Here is a 23173-nt window from a genome sequence, read left to right as displayed (position 1 = left end):
GCATTGTGATGGAGAGGAGCACGGGCTGGGGTAAGAAGCAGTTGGGGAGGGAGTGTAACTGCAGCTCAATGACCACCTCTCTCCCTGGAGAGGCCCCTGGAATGGGGCAGGTTGCCTAGGCACCGTGTCCTCAGTTCCATGGGAGGCAGTGTTCACAGAGAGAACAGAGACAGAAAGGCATGGCAGCCAGCATTGGTCCGGCAGAACCTTCCTGCCTAGAAACAGAAGTTGACTTGCTTGCCTTTATTTTTAATTTTTACTTATTTTATTTATTTATTTATTTATTTATTTATTTATTTATTTCGAGACAGGGTTTCCCAGTGTAGCCTTGGCTGTCCTGGACTCGCTTTGTAGACCAGGCTGGCCTCCAACTTACAGTGATCCACCTATATCTGCCTCCCAAGTGCTGGGATTAAAGGCATACACCGCCATGCCCGGCCTGCTTGCCTTTCTTGCTCCTCCCATGACAGACAGTGTCCTTCATGGCCAGGCATGGGGGAGGCCATCCCTCTGAAAGGTCAGAAAGGATGTTTGCAGTCACCCTGGGGCTGAGTACAGGTGGAGGAGAGTCATTAAAGCTGCTGAAGCATGCCTGGACTGATAAAGGACTGGATGGGGTCGGATTTACCAGAACTTCTTTCAAGAAGCATTCTATAAGTGACTCATGAAATTCATTGTTAAAATTCCTTAAGAGGGTATGGAGGAGGTGTGGCTGGGTAGGGTTGAGCAGCGAGCAGCAAGATACACTTCCCCCTCCCAGGAGAGGGATTGCCTCACAAAAGCCAAGTGGTCCAGTAACTGCCTCCTCTGGAGAGTAAAGATGCGTAAGTCTGGGCAGGGCCCAGGTCTCAGCCACATAACACCCTTCCAAAGCTGTTGTAGCTACAAGGCCCTCCTCTTGCTCCCCCGACAGCCACGCCTCTAACAGCACACTCACAGAGCTGGTGTGACAAGATGTCCAGACCGTTGCCTTCTCAGGATGTCCATGTATTAGGGGTGAGTCAGGGGTTGGCACCTTTTCAGGGTCCCAGTCAAATAAACCCAGAGCCTCTCTAAAGCTAAGCCTGCCTTAAGGCATTCCTGCATTCCCCGGGTGAACCTTCCTTGGAAAGTCTCCAAGGCAAGCATTGAGAGGCTGTGGCCAATGCTCTCCAGAGCCAGAAAATTCTGGGGTCAAAGCACAAAGCATTCTTCGCCCCAGAGGAGAGGAATGAAGCCTATGGAAAGGAAACAGAAGCATGGGTGCTGGCCCTGGGTGCCGGGGCTGGGGGTGGGGGGCTGTCCCACTGAAGAGGAAGAGACCCTCGCTGTGACTGCACCCAGGGCAGATCCATGGGTTAAGGTAGCCGATTTATAGTCATTGTGACGATGTGGACCAGGCAGTGTTACCTGAGATGGGGTTGGGGAAACAGCGTACTCCATTTAGTGTTTGTTAAATGAACACCTACTACACAGTTGGTGCTACACCGTGAACTGTACGTGCTCTCCCATTTAATGCTTACAGTAATTCTTAAGGGAGGAACTACTGATGGAGCCATCAAAGCATGGGGCAATACAGGGGGCTCGTCCGCAGTTACACCAACCAGCAGGACACCTTTCAAAGTCTAGGATGGCGCCGTTCTCGGACCCTTGCTTCCCTTGCCAGTTTGCTGGAGGGAGGCTGTCCACCACTGAAGGCGGCTGCCAGCAGCACTTCCATGTGCCCACTGCCTGCCCCCTCTGCAAGGCAGGGGCACATGGCTCGGTAGCCCAAACGTGCCAAATAGCAACAAGGCCCACAGGTTGGCAAACCCCAGGCCCCTCTCATTTCCTCTTCCCCAAGAGCTGGGGAGCTTGGCAGCTTTTGTAGCCTCCACCCCAATTTCCAAATGTCCAGCACTTACAGTAAGAAAAGATACCCGAGTGATTCACAACAGGCAAACCACTGTGCCTTGTGGTGGGCATCTCAGTATCAAAGAAGAAGGCTGTTGTCCGGCTCCCATCTCATCTGCTCCCCTGGTACACAGCTGCATTGGTCCAGCTCAGCCTTCTCTGGACATCTCCAATCCCCCTGATGTTCCAGCTGGCCATCACCAGGCTTCTGCAATCCAAAGTCAGTCCCCCCTGGCTCTGGCAAGCGTCAAACTATAACGTTCTACCGCATACGTCCCCTGGATTATGTTTACCATAGGCTAGCGTTCACATCAGTGTGTTGCCTCTGGATACAGCCTATCCAACAGCAGAGGGGGCAGTTAAACCTTGCCATCAGCAAACCAAAGAGTGAAACTGAAAACTGATGGGCCGTGCTCAGTTTGGCTGCGGCTCCCATGGCACGCAGCACCAAACCCATTCCATAGACCCATAGCAAACTGTGAGGAGAGGCATTCAAACACTGACCTTCCGCCAAGCCCACTGCCCAGGTCCAGGGGCTAAACTTAGCATGGCTCCCAGCTCAGATCCAAGGCTTTTAAGCAGAGAAGGAAAGGTGGCAGCTGGGGCTGCAGCCTCCAGTGGAGTCCTTACCTTCCTCTCTGTGGGCGACGCTGCGGCCAGCTGTTGCTGCTTGGCGATGTTCTCGGACAGGCACCAGCACACTCTCTTCTTCTGCTCCTGCGAGTGAGCCTCCAAAGTGAATAAGCACTCTGCCTTCTGACGTCAGGGAGAACAGAGAAAGGAATGGGTGGTCAGGGCTGCTCCCTGACTCAAGGGGCTCCAGGGCCCCAGCCCATCCCCTAGGCTCCAGAGGGCGAGGCTACAGCAGGGAAGGGAGGATTGCTAAGAACAGCAAAAGCACACCAATCTCCGGTGACACTGAGGTGGTCAGAGGAGCAAGGAAGCGGGGCCCATTTGGGAGCCATGAGGCCACGGTTTGGATAAGGGAGAGAGGTGGGGGCTCTCTACACAGTGGAAGTCTGTGGAAAGCTACAGGCCAGAGGGTGTGAGGTCACCCTTGGAGCGGACAGCACAAGACAGTAGCTGGGGATCACGTGGGGACGCTAAAGGACTAAGCCCTTGAGCCGATGCTCCCCTCCCAGTGGATACAGAACTCTCCCTCAGGACCACAGACTCCCCCACCCCAGCCCCGCCCCTTTCTCACGGCACCCTCTTCAGATCACAGGCCAAGGTTAGCTGGGTCAGATGGGCATAGAAAGAGACCTGGAGTCCCTTCCCAAGGTGGAGGACTGCCAGTCACGGGCCCTGCTACAGCCCTAACACTATCCAGCACCTAGGCGGGGGTGGGGGTGGGGTGTCTCTCATCAACTGCTGGACCATATCAGTCTGTCACTTGAATCTTGCTAATGACAAAGGTCTAGAAGGCCCTCTAGCGCTGGGCCAGGTTAAGTATTAGCCTTGGTGAGCTCTGGCTGCCTAGAACAACTTTCACACTAACAATAGACCCAGGGCAGCTTTGATACAACACCAGACAGTCAGCCCCTGAAGGGTTCAGGACATTCATGGGGTCGGGGGTGGGGGGATAGATCCAAGAGTGCAGGGTCTTCAGAAACCTGTTGTCACTGTCCCCTTCCCACTAGCAGGTACTGGGATCAGAAGACAAGTTCTTCTTCACTCTGCCGGTAAGGATATCAGCTGAGGTGCTAAGAAGCATGAGCTGGGGAGAAAGAGTGTGCATTGGCCCAGTCTCTCCACATTGCAGACCTGATTTGAATGCCAGCTTTGCCACGTCCTAGCTGCCAACCCCTAGAAAGTCAGAAGCTTTCTATAAAATAATGGCGCTGTATCCACACTAGAGCTATGCAGCAACAAGGACTGTCATATGCCCCAGCACACAGTAGGGCTGTTACTCCTCAGCATCCAAACCTCAGAGATGCCACCCTGCATGCACACTAGAGCTATGCAGCAACAAGGACTGGCATGCGCCTCAGCACACAGTAGGGCTGTTACTCCTCAGCATCCGACCCTCAGAGATGCCGCCCTTTAGGGCAGGGACACCGCCCACACTGTGTCCCTAGGGTGCTTGCCAGCCTCCTCATGCTGCAAAAATACTGAGAAGCTTTTTTCCTAAAAGCTGAGAGCATGAGCTGTGGCAAGCCCACGCTTGCACTTAAAAGTCAGCTCGCTCCACTCCTGCCTGATACAGGGCAAACAGAGCCTCAAGATTCCCCAGGGGGAAGCCCAGGGAGCAGTGAGCCCTCAGCTTCCTGTTTTACCCCGTTTCCCTGAGGGGGCAGGGGTCCTTTCCAGCTTGGAAATGCCATTGCTCTACAAACATGGCTGCACCTGAGCCTCCCAGCCCTGCTCTTACCTCCCTGTGTGGGCTTCTGAGTATCCTCCACCTAATTTATTGGCTTTATAATATATTCCATTGTCTATGATCTCATTTTGATCTGGGAAATTTCATGAAGAAGTGGAGAGGGTGTGGATTCTTTGTTCTTATTTTATTTTATTTTTGTGGTGCTGGGGATCCAATCCAAGTTCATGTACGTACATGCTAGGCAAGCTCTCTACAGGATCTCATGACCCTTTAGCCCAGGCTAGCCTGGAACTCACTGTGTAGTCCAGGCTGCCCAGGAAGACGTGATCCTCCTACCACCTCTGGACTATAGACATGTACTACCATGCCTAGTTGGGGTGTGGGTTGTTAGCCCCCTTTATGGAAGGGGAAAACCAAGGTTTAGAGTGGCCAAGGAGTTCTCGGAGTCTGCAATCAACAAATGTGAGAGAGAGAGAGAGAGAGAGAGAGAGAGAGAGAGAGAGACTGAACTAGGAAGAGGCACCTGCTGCGATTTCCTCTCCAAGCTCTGGGAGATGTCATCCTGGTGAGGCTTCTACACCCCGGCGCTGGCAGAACTGCTCTATCTCACGGCCTGGAGGCAGCAGGAATGCCATGCCATAAGGAGGAGCCATACTTAGGTCAGGGGGGCTCTCTGGCTGTGGTGGTCACTAGCAGCTTTTTGTACAACTACTTACTGGGCCAGCATGGCAATTCTGTCCCTGGAAAGGCACAGGAAAGCCTCTCGGGGAAGCCAGCCTCTCTACCCCTAATTCTCAGTTGACCTCCACAGCATCATGTTCTTCATCAGCCATGCTTTGGTATCCCTTCCAACAGCCTTATAAGGGAGCAGCTGTGGTCACTCTAGTTCACTGACACCCTTAAAGGGCCACTCCCTAGGAAGGCCGTGAGGCTCTTCTTACCCGAGAGGACCACCAGGTCATTTGTAACAATGACATAGGATTCATACTGCAGCCAGCAGCTGAGCCCAGAGCCTTCCATGGAATCTCCTTTCAAAGAATGGTGGCCCCAGATCAGGAACAAGTGACCTTATTGTCAGTCTCAGCAGCAGAGGGCAGGACTGGATTTGACAGCTTGAAACTAAAACCTGCTACAATGCCTCCGACCCTAGAAGACGTCCTTGGCACCTGGGACCTAACCCTGGGTGGGGTTCTGTATGTGAGAGAGAGAGAGAGAGAGAGAGAGAGAGAGAGAGAGAGAGAGAGAGAGAGGAAGCCAGCTCCCTGAAGAGAGACTAAATCCTCACCTGCCCAAATCTGTCCAAACTGTGAGCCTCATTGCCTGCCCAGCTGGCCCCACATGTGAACCATCTGTCATAATTCCGTGTGCGCTCCAAATGACCCAGTTAGTCAGTTCCAATTCTGACTTGCTCAGTGGCGTCAAGAGCAGACGCCAGGGTCAAATCTGTAAGCCATCCTAAAGGGACCTTCATGCCGTCCCCTCAGAGGCATGGCCTTCTGACTGTGGGGTGCTTGGCCACACACAGGCTTCTCAGTTACATAAACTTGAGCCCACAACACTAGGTGGGGGACCCCTGGACTTGACCGTGACCTCAAATCCAAGCAGACTCCCCGCTCCTCTTAGCCTCTTTAAAATCCCCATCTTTCCTTAACCTCCTTGCTCCTGAAGTAATGTTATCTTTGTAAAAACCCAAAAAGCTTCAGCAAAAACTGAAGCCTGTTCACTCGCCATGGCAAACATGTTCCATCTCATTCTCTCCCAGTGAACCGAGGAGGCAAGTGGGCAAGGAAGATCCTGCTGCCACTCTGAGCAGTCCCATCGTAAGGAGACCCCAGCTGACTCCAGAACCTGGGATCTGGCTGGGTCTGCATGATCACACAGGTGTGCTACTTGGGAAGAGAGCTAGTCCACCAGGCTGGCCTTTTAAAAGCTCAGCGAGTCAATTGTGAAACCTCTAATGGGAGGTAAATGAATGTGAATGCGAGAAGCCCTTCCTCAGCTCTAATCTAATTACCAGTTAACCGCTCACTGAGCACGCTGGGTGCCAGGGGCTCAGGGCTTGTTTTAGAGGCATTGTCTTATTGAATCTCATTTAAACATTACAACCCTTCAAGTGAGACCTTACTGTCTTGTGTCAGGAATAAATAGCCTGCTCCCAGATCACTCAAGGAATGGCAGAGCCAAGATGCAAATCCAGCTCCTCCGAACTAGCTTCTTCAATGAATGGAGTCAGCCCCACCTCACAAAGGAGAGAGCAGCGTGGCTCCTGAGGACAATCTGGCCTAGGCTCTGAAGCCAGCGGTGGGCTGCATCTGTTCCAGATTTGCAAGGACTTGGGAAATACCTGTCCTTGGGATTAAGCCTGTTTAGAGCAGCCAGGAGTTGTGGTGGTGGTGCACACTTTTAATCCCAGCACTCAGGGAGGCAGAGGTGGGCGGATTTACGAGTTCGAGGCTAGCCTGGTCTACAGAGAGAGTTCCAGGACAGCCAAGCCTACACAGAGAAAACCTATCTCAAAAAAATCAAAATCAAAACCAAAAACCTGCTTAGGGTAACCCTACTCAGGACCGAGCCGCATTGCTCCCCAGGGCAGTTGCGGTTTTCTGAAGGCAAAGGGGGAACCCTTCTCCAAACCTCATATCCTCCCCAGGTTTCTTATGGGGGTGCCATTTGCATATCAGGCAATGAAGACTAAACTATTCCGTAGATATTCTAACTAAGATTTGCTTGGGGTTGCAGGGGACAGGATCTCTATGGGGCCCAGCACCAACTGTGTCAAGAACGCTCAGGGCTATGAACAAGCAAGCAGTGTGGTCCTCCCGGCATCACAGGCTTGCCCCTCATTAATAGCAGCCCATTAAGAGGAGAGGCTCCCAGCTGCCCAAGAGATGCACTCTCCTGGTCTCTCGGGGTCAGATCACCTGGTGCTTTCCGGAAATTCAAGGCCTCAGATCAATAGTCTTTCCACAGTCTTTAGAGAACGAGAAAGGAGGCCTCAGGCGCCACTGGCAGGAAAACAAAACACCAGTCTGGCAGGAAGCTCTCTTGCTGTTAAAGAGAACCTGGAGCTGCATTTCAGAAGCTGGTGGAGCAGACGGGAAGCCAGAGGGACCAGAGGGGCCACAGGGGCCATAGGGGCACAGCTCTGTCACCGTTTCTCCCGTTTCCACTTCACTCACTTGGCTCTGTTAGAACCGAAACCCCTCCAGAGCTGAAAGGGTTTTTACCAGCCACCCCTGAGCCTGAGCTGAGACCCCCACAGCCCTACGGGTCTCCTTTCAGGCATCTGAGTTCCCTAGTTCTACTATGACACCTTCTACTGCCTCTTGGCCACTCTTAGCACCCCTAAAACGAAGTTGTCAGCAAACTTTCTTGTCTCTGGGCTCTGAAAGATATTTACCTCACACCTTAGCCAGGAACTGAAGGATTGCTTTCAATCCCAAACGGCACAGATTCCTTCTCAGAAAGGTGTATTCCCCTAGGCCAGCCCTTTGGGTCGTTCCCCATCTATATAGACAGGCTCCCAGGACAGTTGGCAAGACACAAGACAGCAAAGGGCAGGGATGGGCCTTGTTTGGACAGATGCCACATGTCAGTTGAACAAGGCTAGGGACAGAAAATGACCCTGGAAATTGAAAAGAACTTGGACGGCTTGGTGGCTCGCAAGTTTTTCATCGCCCTACCAAACCGCGCCGCTGAAGCAGAAAAGCTGTTTGCTCAGTGTTGCTCCTGAAAGGTACAGTTGTCTGAGCCTGCGTGAGCTTCTAGTCAGAGATCATCAAGAGCGTCAGTCCCCCTCATGGGCATCGCTCGGAGCCAAGCACAGCCACGTGGTGGTGTGGTGTTTGCATTAGCTTGCATTGTCTGGCCCAGGTGAAGGAACAATTACCGCACGGGGCCTTTGAAACACTGACAAGCCTTGGTAGGAGGGGTGGTGGGTGGTACTTCCTGGAAAAAGAGGGTGAAAGAGGCAGGCGTGGGAGCTGGGTGATCTCCAGAAGATCGGGCTACTAAATAAATAAGTAGGGCAGTGTGCAGCTGTCGGGCCACGCCCTCAGGCCGCCTACAGGTGCAGGGACACCGGAGGTCCCAAGTAGGGCTTCTCAGGGGCCATCCCAGATACCATCTGTTTAGCTGTCCTTTTACAGAGATAAGAGCAGGGCGGGCTGAGTTCTACAGAGCAGGAAACAACCCCTGACTTTGCCTTGGGACACTGCAAGATTATAAGGAGGCCAACCTCAAGCCCGATTTCCTCAAGTACCAGGTCACGCTCTACTCTCCACCAGTTCAGAGAGAGAGAGAGGTGGGGCGGGGGTAGGGGGTGGGAAGAGGGGGACTCACCTCTGCCAAGTACAGCACGCAGAATTTCAAGTCTTCCGAAGAGCCTTTGAAGGGAAAAGAAAAGAAGACCCACATTAGGACTGGCTACAGAATCAAAGCCACTCTGGGCACAGCCAGCTGTCTCACCGAGGAGGCTGCCTGAGGGAGGAGAGGGCAGGCGGCGTGGGGAGCAGAACATTCTCTAGAATGGAGCTCACTGGCTCACCGGTTCAGGTGATGGACAGTTGAAAGGCTTTTGCCTGCAAGTCAGCCTGACCCAGGTAATGCTGGAACCCCATGCCCAGAAAGAGACCCTCTGACCGCTAACGGTCAGGTGCAGGGAGCTGTCTGCACCCCAGGAGGCCTTCTGTGGCCCAGACTTGTTGCAAAAATGGGCATAGAGGCAGCACATTTGAGGGGAGGGGGAGCGGTTCTCTTAAACAATCCACCGCCTTTGCCATTTTGAAATTGAACAGGGAGCTATTTGATTCTTGAGTAGTCCTTGTTTTCATTAAGGAAAGCACTGGTCAGGGAGGTCCAGTCTCCAATCCCATCGTCATGCATGCTGGGAGATGGCTTTTTCAACATGGCCACGCTCTCTAAGGGTTTCACCCTTGGTCTAGGATTGCAAACTCAACCAGTTATAACTGGAAAGAAGAAGGGGGGGACAGTGAGTTGTTCCCTTCCCTTCTTGGGACAACTCTTACCGAGAGAGAACTCAAGGTGGGAAGGAAGGGAACTCTGGGATGTGGAGACAGCGTGGCCAAGCGTGTGGAGACAGAGATGTGCCAGTGGGCCCTGAAAAGCACAAGCTGCCAACTGGGACACCTGCCCTGCTCACTTCTGCCTCTCCTCAGGCCTTGGTCACACTCCATGAAACACTCATCTGGACACAGGCCTAGGAAGGGTGGAAATGCCCTGCACACCCAGCTGTTGGCCTAACCAAGCAGAGTGTCGTTTGTGAGGACGATAGCCATCCAACATATGTAACAGCAAGCACTTGGAGTGTCAGGGACCCTGGAAGTACCACAGTGACTTGAGCCAATTGCTGCACCAAATGCTTCCACCAGTCGGCTCAAGAGCTAAGAGTAGCTCCCTGGGAGAGTGCTTGCCTCTGTATTCCTCCTGACAACCATCAGGTAGGCATGGCTACCAGCATCCATGGCTCACATGAGAGCATAGGACTCAGGGGTGGAGTCACTCAGCGGTAAAGAGGAAGTGTAGCCCAGGCCTCTAGGCCACACTCCATCACTGAACGACTTGCCTCTTGAATGCCAAGCGCCAGCAGGGCCCCCTTCAAAGGCAAATGAACTGTCAAACTAAGCAGGGTCTGTCACAAAGAGAAACCTACAAGGTAAAACCACAGACTGCACATCAAGCCGAGCTCTAAAAGTGCAGGCAGTAGAGATCTAGCCATGGGAAGCCAGACCTCTTCAAGCAAAGGAGACACTTCCTGAGAGGCAAGCACCACCAGGCAGAACCAGAACAAAATGTCCCTTAATAAATGGGGGTCCACTCTGGACTAAATCTTCTCCCCACCTGGAGATGGGTTGAAGAGGGAGAGAGCCCTGCCTCAGAAATCTGCAGTGTTTAAGAAAATGGATCCCCAGGGGCTAGAGAGCTGGCTCAGAGGTTGAGAGCCCTGTCTGCTCTTCCAAAGGTCCTGAGTTCAGTTCCCAGCAACCACATGGTGGCTCACAACCATCTATAATGAGATCTGGTGCCCTCTTCTGTCCTTCAGTATACATAATAATAAATAAGTATACATAATAATAAATAAATATAGGTCTTTTTTAAAAAGGAAGGAAGGAAGGAAGGAAGAAAAGAAAATGGATCCCCAATGTCTCTGTGGATTCCTTGTGTTAGTGAGATGGAGAGACCAGGGAAGGGATTCATTTTGCTTAAGAAAACATACTGAGGGGTTGGAGAGATAGCTCAGCAGTTAAGAGCACCAGCCGCTCTTCCAGAGGATCTGGGTTCAATTCCCAGCACCCACTTGTCAACTCACAACTGTCTCTAACTCCAGTTCCAGAGGATCCAACAGCCTCACACAGACATACACACAGGCCAAACATTAATGCACATGAAATAAAAATAAATAAACCATTTTTAAAAAAAAAAGAAAGGAAAACATACTGAGATATTTCCTAGCAGACCCTAGTCTATGGGAGAGCCACTGCAATCCACATAAGAAAGTAACAGAAACCTGGGTTTGGGGAGCAGGCAATGAGGGGAGCAGAGGTTCCAAATGTATAGAGTAGGACAGAGAGAGGAAAACTTGCAGAGATGGGAACGGGAGCTGAGGTTGGGGAAGCGCACTGTCAGACGGTCCTTGGTCAAGAAGCCATTGATGAATGACAACTCCTCTGTGCTTTGACACCAGCCCTGCCCTTGCGCCTCGCTGCAATGCTGCAAACTCTCTCCTGCATCTGTTCCATGTCCCGGCCTTGTGCTGGCAGCAGTGTGACAGACAGCAGGATGGAATGAGACCTGTGCTAAGTATGATTCAGAGCCTCATAAACAAATGACAACCCGAGGGAGCTGAGGTGCCAGGGAGGACTGTCCACAGCTCTGGAAAACATGGTGGAAAGAACGTCCACCCCGCTGGAAGAGAGGGACACTGAGGCAACAACACCGCGGTTTGCCTGGAACCACACAAACTGCCTCTGCTATTTTGTAATTCATCAGGGAGTTTTCGGTCCCAAAGTGGGCCATACTTCCCGCCATGTAATGCATAGACCATGTAGGAGGCTCCCTAATTGTGGGCTAGGTGGAGTCCAGAAAAGGCTCCCCAGCCCATGTCTGCCCATCTATCCTTTACCCAGAGAGTATCTTGCTGCTGGTTTGAGATTCACCAAACCTCTACTAGTGGAAGCAGGCCAAGAGAACTCTTGTCATCAGTCTCCACATACAAAGGCAGAGCTGGGGGTGGGGGGGGGTAGCGGGGGGCATGGGGGGGACGGACAACAAACTACATGAGCAGTAGTAAGTGGCAGAGCTGAGATTTAAACTCAGGAAGAAAGCTACTCCCAAAACCTGGGTTCCTAATCCTTTATCATACTTCTGCCCTGCCACAGGCTTTCTGCAGTTCCACCCAGTTGGGAGCTCCAGAGTGGAGAGGCCTGTCCCTCAGCACTCACTGCAGTGGCCATCACGGAGACGGACATGGAGGACAGCTTAGAAAATGTCCAGTAAGCATTCCAGCAGCTGGGGCCAAAGCAGCTGAGTTTCCAAGCTGGCAGCCTGGCTCCCCAGTGTGCCTGGAGAGCCCGTGAGTCAGATAGACATTTCCAGGTCATGTCTAAGAACAGGCCAAGCCAGAAAGATACACTGTGGGCGTGATGCTGGCTGCCTAGGAGGCAGAAACACAAAGCGTAGCAAAACCAGCAGGCAGTGGTGGCAGGAAGAGACCACAATGGGCTCTCCCCCCCCTCCCCCCACTGACCGGAGATGTCCCAATTGTTAGCACCAGCTCTCCCGCCTGTCCCCATCGCATCTCCATTCGGTCCTGATGAACACTGGGAGAAGCTGGCAGGACCACTAGTCTGGAGCTTTGGGGGTGTGGGGAGACACCCCAGCTCCAAGCTAAGACAGCACTCCTGGTCTCCTTTTAGCCATTCTGTTTACAAGAACAAGCATCCGCTGGTCCCCTGATATTTGGCATGCTCCCTACTGAATCCTGGGCAGATCTGGGCCCTAGCAAACAGGTCACAAGAGAGTCAGTCCTTGGTCACATAAGTAGGGTAGCTTCTGCCCTGCCAGGGAGCAGCACTTGTCAGCCCCAGCTTGGCCAGGAAGGCTGGATGCCTTCTTTGTCTAGTGCCTTTATGGCCCTCTAAATTGAACTCTGCATATATATGACCTGATATCAAGAAGAAACCTAGGAGCCTTGTGCCATGGTTAATCGAAGACCATTCTGCCACCAGGCACTTTCTCTCTCTCTCTCTCTCTCTCTCTCTCTCTCTCTCTCTCTCTCTCTCTCTCTCTCCAGGGTTTCTCTGTGTAGCCTTGGCTGTCCTGGACTCACTTTGTAGATCAAGCTGGCCTTGAACTCACAAAGATCTGCCTGCTTCTGCCTCACAAGTGCTGGGATTTTTAAAGCATGCGCCACCACGCCCTGCTCCAAATGTATCTCTTAAAGGCCTCCCTTGTAGTAGTGGGCCTCTTTGGAGCATACGAGAGGAGCCAGGAGATGGGTCCCACAGGTGCCTCTGGCTGCTGCTCAAGGGGCACTGGACTTTGGTAGAACATGAAACCTATCTCAGGAAAGCAGGAGTGGTGAGGGTCATGAGGGAGAGTGGCACAAACACTCCATTTGGTGTCTGGAAAGAAATCTAAGCCCTGGACCATGTGGCCAGAGTGCTCCTGTCACTTAGCCATTTCCTTCCAGCTCAGCAGCTCTAGGATCCCCAGAGGTCACTCTCAAACCCTCTTAAGTCTGTGGTCTACAAAGGAAATCCCATACAGGTACATATCTTTCATGGCAACCAAGTCCATAGACTCTCTCACATTCATAGTCACTTTGTCTGGGATGTGCTGCCTGGGCCACCCACCCTTAGCTCTCATGTAGCTGTCCCATTAACTACAGGCAGACACTGTCCCAGCCCCAGGACACCACATCTGCATGCCCCTCGGTCTCCTGGGAGATCCTTTCCACCCTGTCCCTCATACCACCCACCCAGAACATCACCACCTGGTAGAGGAGAGAGGTCTAAACCCTTCAAGCTTCAAATTCAGGCTCTGAGGGACCCATGAGGGGGAAACCCAGCCAGCCCCAGCCCAATCTGGAAGCCGGGTAATACGAATACTAGCCAACTTCTCCTAGGAGCCCCACGGGTTCCCCCTGAGGGGTGTCAGAGATGGGGAGGGAACTCAAAGGGCTAACTGAAGCCTTCCTTCACAGAGAAACTATGAGGGGGAAAAAAGGAAAAGACCCACAGAGGTTACAAACATACTTTTACAGTAGTGAAGCTAAGTCTGGGCTCCCAATCCTGAGACCACTGTTCTCTCTACCCTCCAACCCCAGATCCACCCGAAAGGCAGCCAGCTAGAACAGCCCACACCCCGCCCCCAACCCCACGCCCCAATTCTTTTCCCTCCTCCCATTTAGCAGGAAGCTGAGTCAGTGAGGATCTTGGCTTGTGGCCCTGGACCTTCAGTGAGGGCTCAGGTCCCCGTGGACCTAGTGCGCAGTACTGCACACTGCTCTGCTCTAGATGCACATTTAGTTTAACCAGGTGCCAGGTCAGCTGAGCTGGGGGCATGGCAGGGAAGCCAGGATGAATATGCTCGGCATCCACGTGTGATTATGTGAGCACAGGGGAAGGTGGGAGGGTAGCAGGAAGCCAGGACTTCCCATGGGGAGGCCGGCTCTGAGGAGGGAAGACCAGCATAGCGTGGCCAGGGCGCCAAGCACATGGGATGGCTTTGCAAGCAGTCAGGAAGTTGTCCTGGAGCAAAACCCGCCAAAACAGAATTCTTTCACCGCTAATATTTTCCTCCTGTGCCCCTACTGCCCAGAGCTCACACAGGTCTGTTGTTGTTTGCATAATCTGGGAGAGGAAACCGAGCCCCTTTCGGCTGAGACCTCAGGCGCCAAAGCCCACAAGCTCGACAGATACTCCCAGCTGGCTTTCCGTTCCCTGGTTCCCAGTGGAAAGTTTGGGGTTAGAAATTCCCAACTTGCTGCTGCTGCTGCTGCTGCTGCTGCTGCTCACCAGGCCCAACCAGGCATGCTCCAGCTTCCTGGGGGTTCTGGCCAGGCCCACACAGTCCATAGATAATTGTCAAGAAGCCCCTACTGGGGACCTGTTTGGAACCAGGCACTTCACATAAATTACCTAACTTAACCCCACAGCCTTCACAAGTGCTATTATTTTCCTACTTAAGAGAGAGGAAATGGGCTCAGAAGTTACCTAACTTCCCAAGGCCACACCAGAACTGAGGGGCTTAAACACAGGTCCAAGAGTCCAAAGCTCCCCCTACTCTCCTCCTTGGATGCTCCGGAGGATAAGGCACCGCCCACAGAGATCGAGTTATAGCGATGGCGGCTCACCATCCTAGGGTGCAACACACGACAGCACGTTCTCAGGCGCCCCGCCCCACTGAGCCAGGCAGCCAGCTCTCTAGAAACTCCCTAGCTGGACTTCATGCGGCCCTCGGGGTGGCCAGCATCTTCTTACCCTCCTGTAGCTTCACGCTCTGGAGGTAGAGGGGGTTTCTCAGGACGTCGCAGCGGCCAGGCTCGTCCTCCTTAGTGAAGAGCAGCAGGTCCGAGTAGGCAAACAGTGTCACCTGTTCAGGGAGAGAGCAAACACAACTGTCTGCTTTGCTGTCCCCAAGGATGCAGGGAGCCACAAGGCCCGCTGGAGGTCCAGGAAATACCCATGCCGTGTCAGGCAGACCCAGAAGGGACTCTAAGTGTGACCCTGCTAGTGACAGAGGCCTGCTCTGCTGTGGGGGCAGCTGGCTTTATCCCTTCCTTTTTCTATACTTCCCCTGTTCAAAGTAGAAAAAAAATTACAAATAACCCAAAAGAAACAATGGCTCTTGCCCTCATAGCTCTGTTGGTTTCTCTATGGCCATAGTCACCCCAGGCTCGCCTCACTTGAAGGAGCCCTACTCAGGACCTGGGGTGTCCCCAGACCACACCCCACATCTGGCTCTCTCAAGCTCCTTCTATAAACTCTCCGTAGTGTGAAGGGAAGGATCATGAGGTACTATTACCAAATTTCTTGCAGCTATTTTTGTAGTGCACCAATGAGAAATCAGTTCAAGAAAACGGTGGTTACTAACATTCCGATACAGGCTTGCACATAACTGCTAGTCTCCTTTCTGCTCCAAAAACAAAATAAAGGCTATTTTTAGGCATTATAGGTAAACTGACAGATGTGCTGCACGTATTTTTAGGCTAAAAAACAAATCCACTTGGCTCTGTATATCCACTAAGGTTTACACTGTTCTTTTCTTTGTCCTGCAGTAGCCTTTCCTTAAGGCATAAAATCCTGCTTCAGTTTCAATAAAATAATAATAATAATTATGATTATTATTATTACTATTATTATCATTATTATTAATGATAGTAAATTAGTAAGAGTTCCTCTTCAAGGGGCCAAGTCTGACCATCTCTTCTGAAGCTAGAAGAGCCCACCAGAAGGCCTTGTCTCACCCAGAAGGCCACAGTGAGTGTATGATTTGTTAAGCATGTTTGAAAAGCCAGTGGGCTGATATTTAGCTAGCAAGCTGTCAAAGGAGATCCCACAGCCCCACCTCCGAGGCTCTTCTACAAAAATGCATGACTATATAAATATGAACATAGGATATTCCTAGCAGCACTTCTTTAGTTAAAAAAAATAAAAGCCTCGCATGGTTGTATATATCTAAAACATGCTGATAGGCTGGTAGCCAAGCAAGAAAACTGGGCTATGTGCATATATATATATATACGTGTGTGTGTGTGTGTGTGTGTGTGTGTGTGTGTGTGTGTGTGTGTGTAGATATGTAGCTATAGATATATTCAAAGGCCCACTTGCCATCATGAGTGTCACACAAACAGAGAAGCTGGATCTTAGGGCACACATCCCCTTCCAATAGGTCCCAAGCACAAAAGCTCTAGGATCTTTGCCAGAAGGGATCTTTATAGTGAGCCCTGCCCAGCCCAGCTCCCAGCTGCTGAGCACCTATTCCTGCACTGTTATGTCCCCTCCTAAACACCGTCCATCACTGCCCCTTACTGCTCAGACAGGCTAAGTGACTTCCCCATGGCCACACAGCGAGCGTTCCTTCCCCTGCCTGCTCCTAATGTTCACTTTAGACAGAGAGCTGGTATTGTGAGTACAGCAGAGGAGACAGTACAGTCAGTGAGTGTGGGAAGGAAAATGGTGGAGTGTTTCAGAGACTCAGTGGCAATGTGTTGTCTGAGGAGGGTCTGCAAAGCCCAGCAGCTGCTATTCTAGGCAAACCCTCATGTTCCCACAAAAACATGTCCCCCAGTCAGGGAAGGTCTGGCTGTCACCTCCAGACCCAATGGGAAGCTGCCAGAGGAAAGGTTAAAAGAGGCCTCTGTGAGATGAGAAAATTTTTTTTAAAAAAAGGAAAAAAAAAGAAAGAAAGAAAGAAAAGAAAAGCCTAGGGCTGTGTTAAGACTTGTGGGAGGAGCCACAATAAGGTGAGAAAAGCCACAGGCCTCTGCCCCAGCCTGGTTCCCAGAGCTGAGAATATGGTCTAGACAGGAAGTGATTAAGGCATGAGAGAAAATTTCCCCCACAGGTCGGTCAGGCAGAGGCCAGGCCTGGCACAGGGCTGGCAGCAAGGCAGATGGCGGACATGCCAGGGCAGAGCATGTGGACCCTGCTCTCCAGGAGTCCCACAGTCCGTGAAATAGTGACTCCCTCCCATCTCCACAGTCCAGTTACCTGCTGCCTTCTGCCACACTGAGGCCTTGGCGAGGCTTCCACACACTTCTAGAATACATATAAGTTCCAAGACTTAGTTCCAGAGTCCTTACAACACTTCTCCCAAGTGGGCCTAACTAAAGCCTTCTCCTGGGCACCCGGCCATGGCGCTGGGGCTATAGACAACACCTTGACGCTTTAGTTAATGGTAAACCTGATGAGTCAGTGTGAAAGTGAGGGTGTGGCATGAAGGACTTCATCGTACTCCGGGAACCTAGCAAAGGTCCGGCTGAATCTCCGTGACCAGAACTATTGTCAGGATGTGTGGATAAGAGACTGTCACGACTGACTTTGTGGTGCATGCCTTTAATCCCAAGACTCAGGAGGCAGAGGCAGGCAGTACTCTGAGTTCAAGGCTAGCCTTTATGGAGGCCAGTCTACAAATCAAGTTCCAAGTCAGATATACAGATAAAGCCTGTCTAAAAAAAAGAAAGAAAGAAAGAAAAAAGAAAAAGGCTGCCACAAAAGTTACTTCTGGATGGGAGAGGGCAAGGCAGTTTGTGCTGTGGGACTGCAGCAGCTCCCTAGCCAGAGAGAACATTCAAGAAATACAGAGCTTCCAGCTACTTAGCATGTTCCTGCTCACGGATTTGCTTCATGGAGAGGCCACGCACATCCATTCAGAAACCCCTCTGGGAAAAGCTATTCCCTGGAGAATGACCCAGAACTAACTAGAATCTGTGACTTCCGGGGACCAAAGGGTTCTAAGAGTCTCAGAAGCTGGCCAGATGTACAATGGTAGCTGCTTTCCATTTTCAGTGTGAGGAACAGGAGATGGTACCCGGGCAGCTGCTACCCTACTCGAGGAGAAGGGAGGCAGTTACTTTTCTTGTGATCAAACTATTTCCTTCAGTGGTAAAGGGGGGATTCTCTTGTAGTTCTCAGCTTCCAAGACCCAGGAGGCAAGGGTGTGTGTGTGTGTGTGTGTGTGTGTGTGTGTGTGTATGTGCGTGTGCATGTGTGTGTGTGTGTGTGTGTCTGTGTGTCTGTGTCTGTGTGTATGTGTGTATGTGCGTGTGTGTGTGTGTATGTGTGTATGTGCGTGCATGTGTGTATGCACGCGCGTGCATGTGCTGTGTGTGTGTGTGTGTGTGTGTTGGGAGGGGGTGAGGGGAGGTGGGGTGAACTGTGATGGCAGCTATAGTTTGGTTTAACAAACATACCCAAAGCGTCAGGGATCACAGAACACATTACCCAGCCAGAGAACTAAGTGCTAATCCTGGCTCTGTTCCCTACCAACCTTGGGATTCTTGGGTCCTGGCTCATGGCACAATCCCTCCTCAGTTTCCTCATTGTGCCTGCTTTTCATCTCCTGGTATGAGGATGCTGCAGGGATAATTGGGATTGTGCATGTAGCATGCATGGGCAGCGAGGATATACAGTCAACGCCTAATGTTTGTGTGTTTAATAGTGAGCAAGACAGGAGAGAGTAAGTTAGACATACGAGTATATTCCAGGTGGCTGATGCCTCTGATTGACTTCTTCCAGGCACATTAAGTATACAGTTGCACCTCTCCAGCTCTGACCCTGCACACCCTACCTGCAGCCACACGCTTAGGCACCAAACCCAGCACCAAGAGACTTCTCACTCTTACAACCGAGATCCCGTCTCCCATTGAGATTTCTCTCCATTGAAGCAACTGGGAGGTAGATAAACTGACGTCCAGTAAGAAAGCTCTCCAAAGAGAGGTCCAGAGTGACATGAGCAGTCCCAGAAGTGTAGGAGCTGAGCTCCATGCAGTTGTAAGAGGAAAGGGCCCTGGCAAAGGCCGCAAGGTGCTCACATGTGCTGCAGTGAGAACAGAGCCTGGGGTTGCAAGGAAGGTTACAAGTTAAACTAGCAGTCAGGGCTTATAGTTGGGCATGAGACAGCCAAGATGGTCAGGGAAGAGGAAGGACAGGGCTCTGGGCCACTGACAGCAGGCCAAGGGTCCAGGGACCCCTTAAAGCATGTATAAAATGCCATTGTTTTTCATATACCATTGATTCTAACAGACTAAATTGTAAGCAAAGATGGCTTCTAACAAGAAGCTTCGACACTCTAGGCCACTCCACAGACAAGGAGGTAACCAAAAAAAAAAAAAAAAAAAAGACTCTAACATGGTGGCTGGGGTGGAGTTAACTCCCTCTGCCATGGTAAAGCTGCAAGCTGATCCTGCAAATGAGAGAACAATCTTAGCATAATTAACAGTCCTTGAGACACAGGCAAGGTTGGAGGGTAGGCGGCCAAGTCAAGTGACTAAGAACTAGCAGAGTCAAGGTCAAAGCTAAAGGCGGAGATGAACACAGCAAGGATTCAACCACCCGTAACTGGGTGGGCAGCATATGAGCAGTCTCCCTGGTAGGCGTAAAGAATGGGGCCTCTGGTTGGCTTGTCCCATGACAGCCCAGAGAATTAACCAACCTCAACAGAGACTGTGTTGGCTTCTAATTTCTGCCATTGCTTCATAAAACCTAAACAAAGGAAAGACGATGGAGTTTTTCCTCCATGGGACACATACATACACACACACACACACACACACACACACACTCGGGAGATTAGCTTCTTTTTCCTCAATTTTTCACCATTCTGAGACCTTTCTTAATAAAGCTTACATTCTGCTTTCCACGCTTTTAAGAGGCCTCATCCATTAATCTTCTTTGGCCTAAGATAACAAACACAGAGCTACTGTCCCAGGCTGATCTTTGCTGATTGACTGCTCCAGCATCTCATGCCCCTGAGTCATGCACAAGACTGTGAAAAGTCCCATACCACTAAAACAATCACCAGTCATCAGCATGAGAGGCACGCACACAGGCTCCCCAGGGAGCCCACGTAAAAGGGAAGGTACTCACGTGGAACACAGGTGTTCCGCTCGCTTACAACAAAACAAAAGCAAAGTCAACTTCCTGTGCTAGCGCTTGTCATACTGAGGGCCCAGGATGCTGCTGCTGCTGCGAGGGGCTAGCCTCAGACCCTGCCCTCTGCCTCAGACACGCACAGACCCGGCTGCTCTGACGGAAAGACTGATAAGGAAGACAGAAGTCACCAGAAGCCAGTGACAGAGCTTCCTGTTTCCAAGCTTCCTGATCCTTCCAGGGATCCGAGTGGCCATTCATCCTGGCGGAGCCACTCCACCTGAGCTGCAGCGAGCCCTGTGCCCTCACTCTAGGGCCTTCTGGTTAGCACAGCCAGATGCCAGGGCTCCAACTTCCACTAAACTGTATCCATCTCAGGACAGAGCTGGGACCTGGCCAGTTGTCGGGATTGTGTGGGTGAGAAAAGTTCCCCCCTTGAGATAAGCTGGCTCCCAAGAAGAATGACAGAAGGCCTACCCCTGACCCCTGACAGGGCTAGGGCTGGGGGCAGGGGGAGGTATGGAGGGTGACCACACACGGAGCCCTCAGAGAGGGGTCTAGATAGAGAAAGACTCTAACATTCCTCTAACAATTCTCTTTGGCTAGACTTTCGTCTTTGGGGGAAACTTCTCTCAGCTGGGATAAGCTGTTATTTTCTCTCCTCCTGAGAGGAACTCAGGATAAACAATATGTCTTTTTAGGGACTAGAGGTATGTTTTGACCATACCAATGATCACAGGCAGTGCGAGTGCCATTTTAACTAGTAGGCAAGCAAAAAAGCCAGGTGACCACTCGGTAAGGCTTTTGGAAGAGTTTCCGGTTTCCACCCGCAAGGCTGTCCAGCTCACCATGAATAAGAGAGAAACTGAGGGCAAGAGAATCCAGGAAGAAAGCCAGCCGGGCTGCGCGGGCCTTACCTGGGAAGCCTTGTTCCTCCCCTCATAGAGCAGCAGTTCTTCCGACAACAGGAGGGTCCGGGCAGGGTTACAGAGATCTAGGGGCTGAAAGCCAATCACGCTGAGTGGGAGTGCAAAGGGCAGCTTGCCAAAGCCAGATCAGAGGGAGAAGACAAGGCTGCCCACCGCCCCCCTCCTACCCGGGACCCCACGCACCCCTCACACGTGCTCTGGAAACAGAAAGACTCTACCCCAGCTCTGCACAGCCAGGCCTGCCAAACGCGCTGCTTCTCTCTACAGGAAGTTCAGGCACACACTCAAGGCCTTTGCAGCCCTCTGGTGCCCGCCCCCACACCAAGCTCCTGGGCCCTCCCAGCTTTCCTCTGTCCTGTGTATGCCTCAGAGGAAGGTCTCTGCTGTCAGGCCCAGGAGGCATCTTGAGGGCCTTGGGCCAAGAGATTTATTTGGCCACTCAAGTCTCTTCAAGGCCAGGTGGGTTCTCTGCCTCGCTCAGGTCCCAGGCTGAACAAACTGACTCCTTCCCCTCTTCTGTTTCCCCAGCAACCCAATTCCCACGCAAACGTCTCATCTCACCACTCTGGCCCGTCCAGCTCCCAGAGTACACCCAAACTCTATCTGACCCACCCAGAAGCACCTGTGCTTGGGGAACGTATATTTATCATGTGGCCCCCAAGTCCCCGACCTCAAGCAAAGGGCTGGAGAAAGATAATGAAACAAGCATCAGCTGCACACCACGGAGGGGGTGGAGCTTCAAATGGAGGCAGCCAACCTCTTAGGGAATGTGTAAACAGACTGATGGGAAGCAAAGCATGTTTAGTCATCAAGCCAGGTTGGGTGGTCTCTGGTGGAAAGGGAGGGCCACCACAATGAGGAAGACGTGGGACAGCAGCCATGTGGAGAGTACAGGCCACTGCTTCATCTTGGTGGGTACTGACTCTAATTCTTTGTTCTGTACATTGTTATGTCATTTTTTTATCTTGAGTCTCTCTGTCTCTGTCTCTGTCTCTGTCTCTGTCTCTGTCTCTGTCTCTCTCTCTCTCTCTCTCTCTTTCAAGGCAGGGTTTCTCTGTGTAGCCCCAGCTGTCCTGGAACTCACTCTGTAGACCAGCTGCCCTCACACCCAGAGATCTGCCTGCCTCTGCCTCCCAAGCCATGCACCACCATCTCCTGGCTTGATTATTTCATAATTTAAAATTATTTCATTTTTATACTTTTAAAAACTAATTTAAGCTGGGTGTGGTGGCACACACCTTTAATCCCAGCACTCAGAAGGCAGAGACAAGCAGATCTTTGTGAATTCAAGGCCAGCTTGGTATGCATAGTGAGGTCTAGGACAGCCAGGGTTATATAGAGACTCCTCTCTCCAAAATAAATAAATAAATAAATAAATAAATCACAAAACCTAATTTAAAATATTTTTAAAATTGTGCTATATTTATGTATGCACACAAATACACGTGTGTGTATATATGTGGAATAGGCATGTGCATGGCATGGATATGCAGGTCAGGGGACAACTTGCAGAACCTTATGGGTCCCAGGGATCAGACTCAGGTTGTCACCTTCCCCCCCCTGGGGCCAGCATGCCAGCCTTAATTTGTAATAAAAATTAAAAGACAAGACCAAAATTAACCAGGCAGGGAATATGCATCTATAATCCTGTCCTTAGGATACTGAGGAAGGAGAACGGTGAGTTGGGTCATCCTGAGATGCACAGTGAAAGCCTTGTCTAGAAAGCCAAGGGCTGTGGGGATGGCTTAGTGCTAGTGTGCGCACGGCAGGGGCAAAGCCTTGAGTTGGGTCCCCAGCCCTACATGGAAAGGAAGGTGGGGGGGGCATGGTAGAAAATAAGAGCTTTTTACATATAAAAATGTGTAAACAACCTAAATGTTCATATAAGTGACATCTGAGTAGCAGAAATAATAAAGATTTGGAGGAAAGAAATGTAGAGCCTTTTTACTACCCACTCACCGTCTAATGGCTGTCTAAGCTAAGATCCTTAGTATTGTGACTACAGCAGCAATGGAAATACATGTGCAAGGATCTCTGTCTAGGGTATAGAGTCGTTGGGACACGTGCTCAGAAGCAGTATAGCTGGCTCACGTGATAATTACATACTAATTTTTTAAAACCCTCATATTGAAAATGTGGTACATATATGGAATGGAATTCTATTCAACCATGAAAATTAATTATAGCATTTGCATAAAAATGGGCAGGTCGGTAACCTAAACCGAGAAGTCAAATCAATATAATACGTGCTTTCTCATATGCAGAATCTAACTTTACATGCTTTTGTGTGCGTGTGTGTGTGTGTGCGTGTGCGTGTGCGTGTGCGTGTGTGTGTGTGTGTGTGTGTGTGTATAGGTATAACCAGAAAAGGAACCACAAGGAGAAGAGAGTTGTTGAGGAAAGAAGGGGATAGAACATAGATGACGGGAAGGTAGAAA

The 23173-nt window shown here is 51.2% G+C and overlaps 1 protein-coding gene across 9 annotated transcripts in view; it reads right to left on the bottom strand.

Moving 5' to 3' along the window:
* RGS3 (regulator of G protein signaling 3) overlaps positions 1-23173 on the bottom strand; it is a 142978-nt gene that overhangs the window by 49366 nt on the left and 70439 nt on the right. For all 9 annotated transcript variants that reach the window (XM_084747960.1, XM_084747955.1, XM_084747949.1 and 6 more), the window contains 4 exons: positions 20724-20807; positions 14695-14806; positions 8534-8577; positions 2503-2628 (listed from right to left, as the gene is read on the bottom strand). In XM_084747960.1, coding sequence (XP_084604086.1) covers positions 2503-2628; positions 8534-8577; positions 14695-14806; positions 20724-20807 — 366 coding nt within the window. The remainder of the gene's footprint in view (positions 1-2502; positions 2629-8533; positions 8578-14694; positions 14807-20723; positions 20808-23173) is intronic.

This window comes from Acomys minous (genome assembly GCF_964271855.1).
Source record: "Acomys minous genome assembly, chromosome: 1".
Taxonomy (NCBI): Eukaryota; Metazoa; Chordata; class Mammalia; order Rodentia; family Muridae; genus Acomys; species Acomys minous.
Note: the sequence above shows the minus strand (reverse complement) of the source record. Positions and strands in the feature narration are given on the sequence as shown.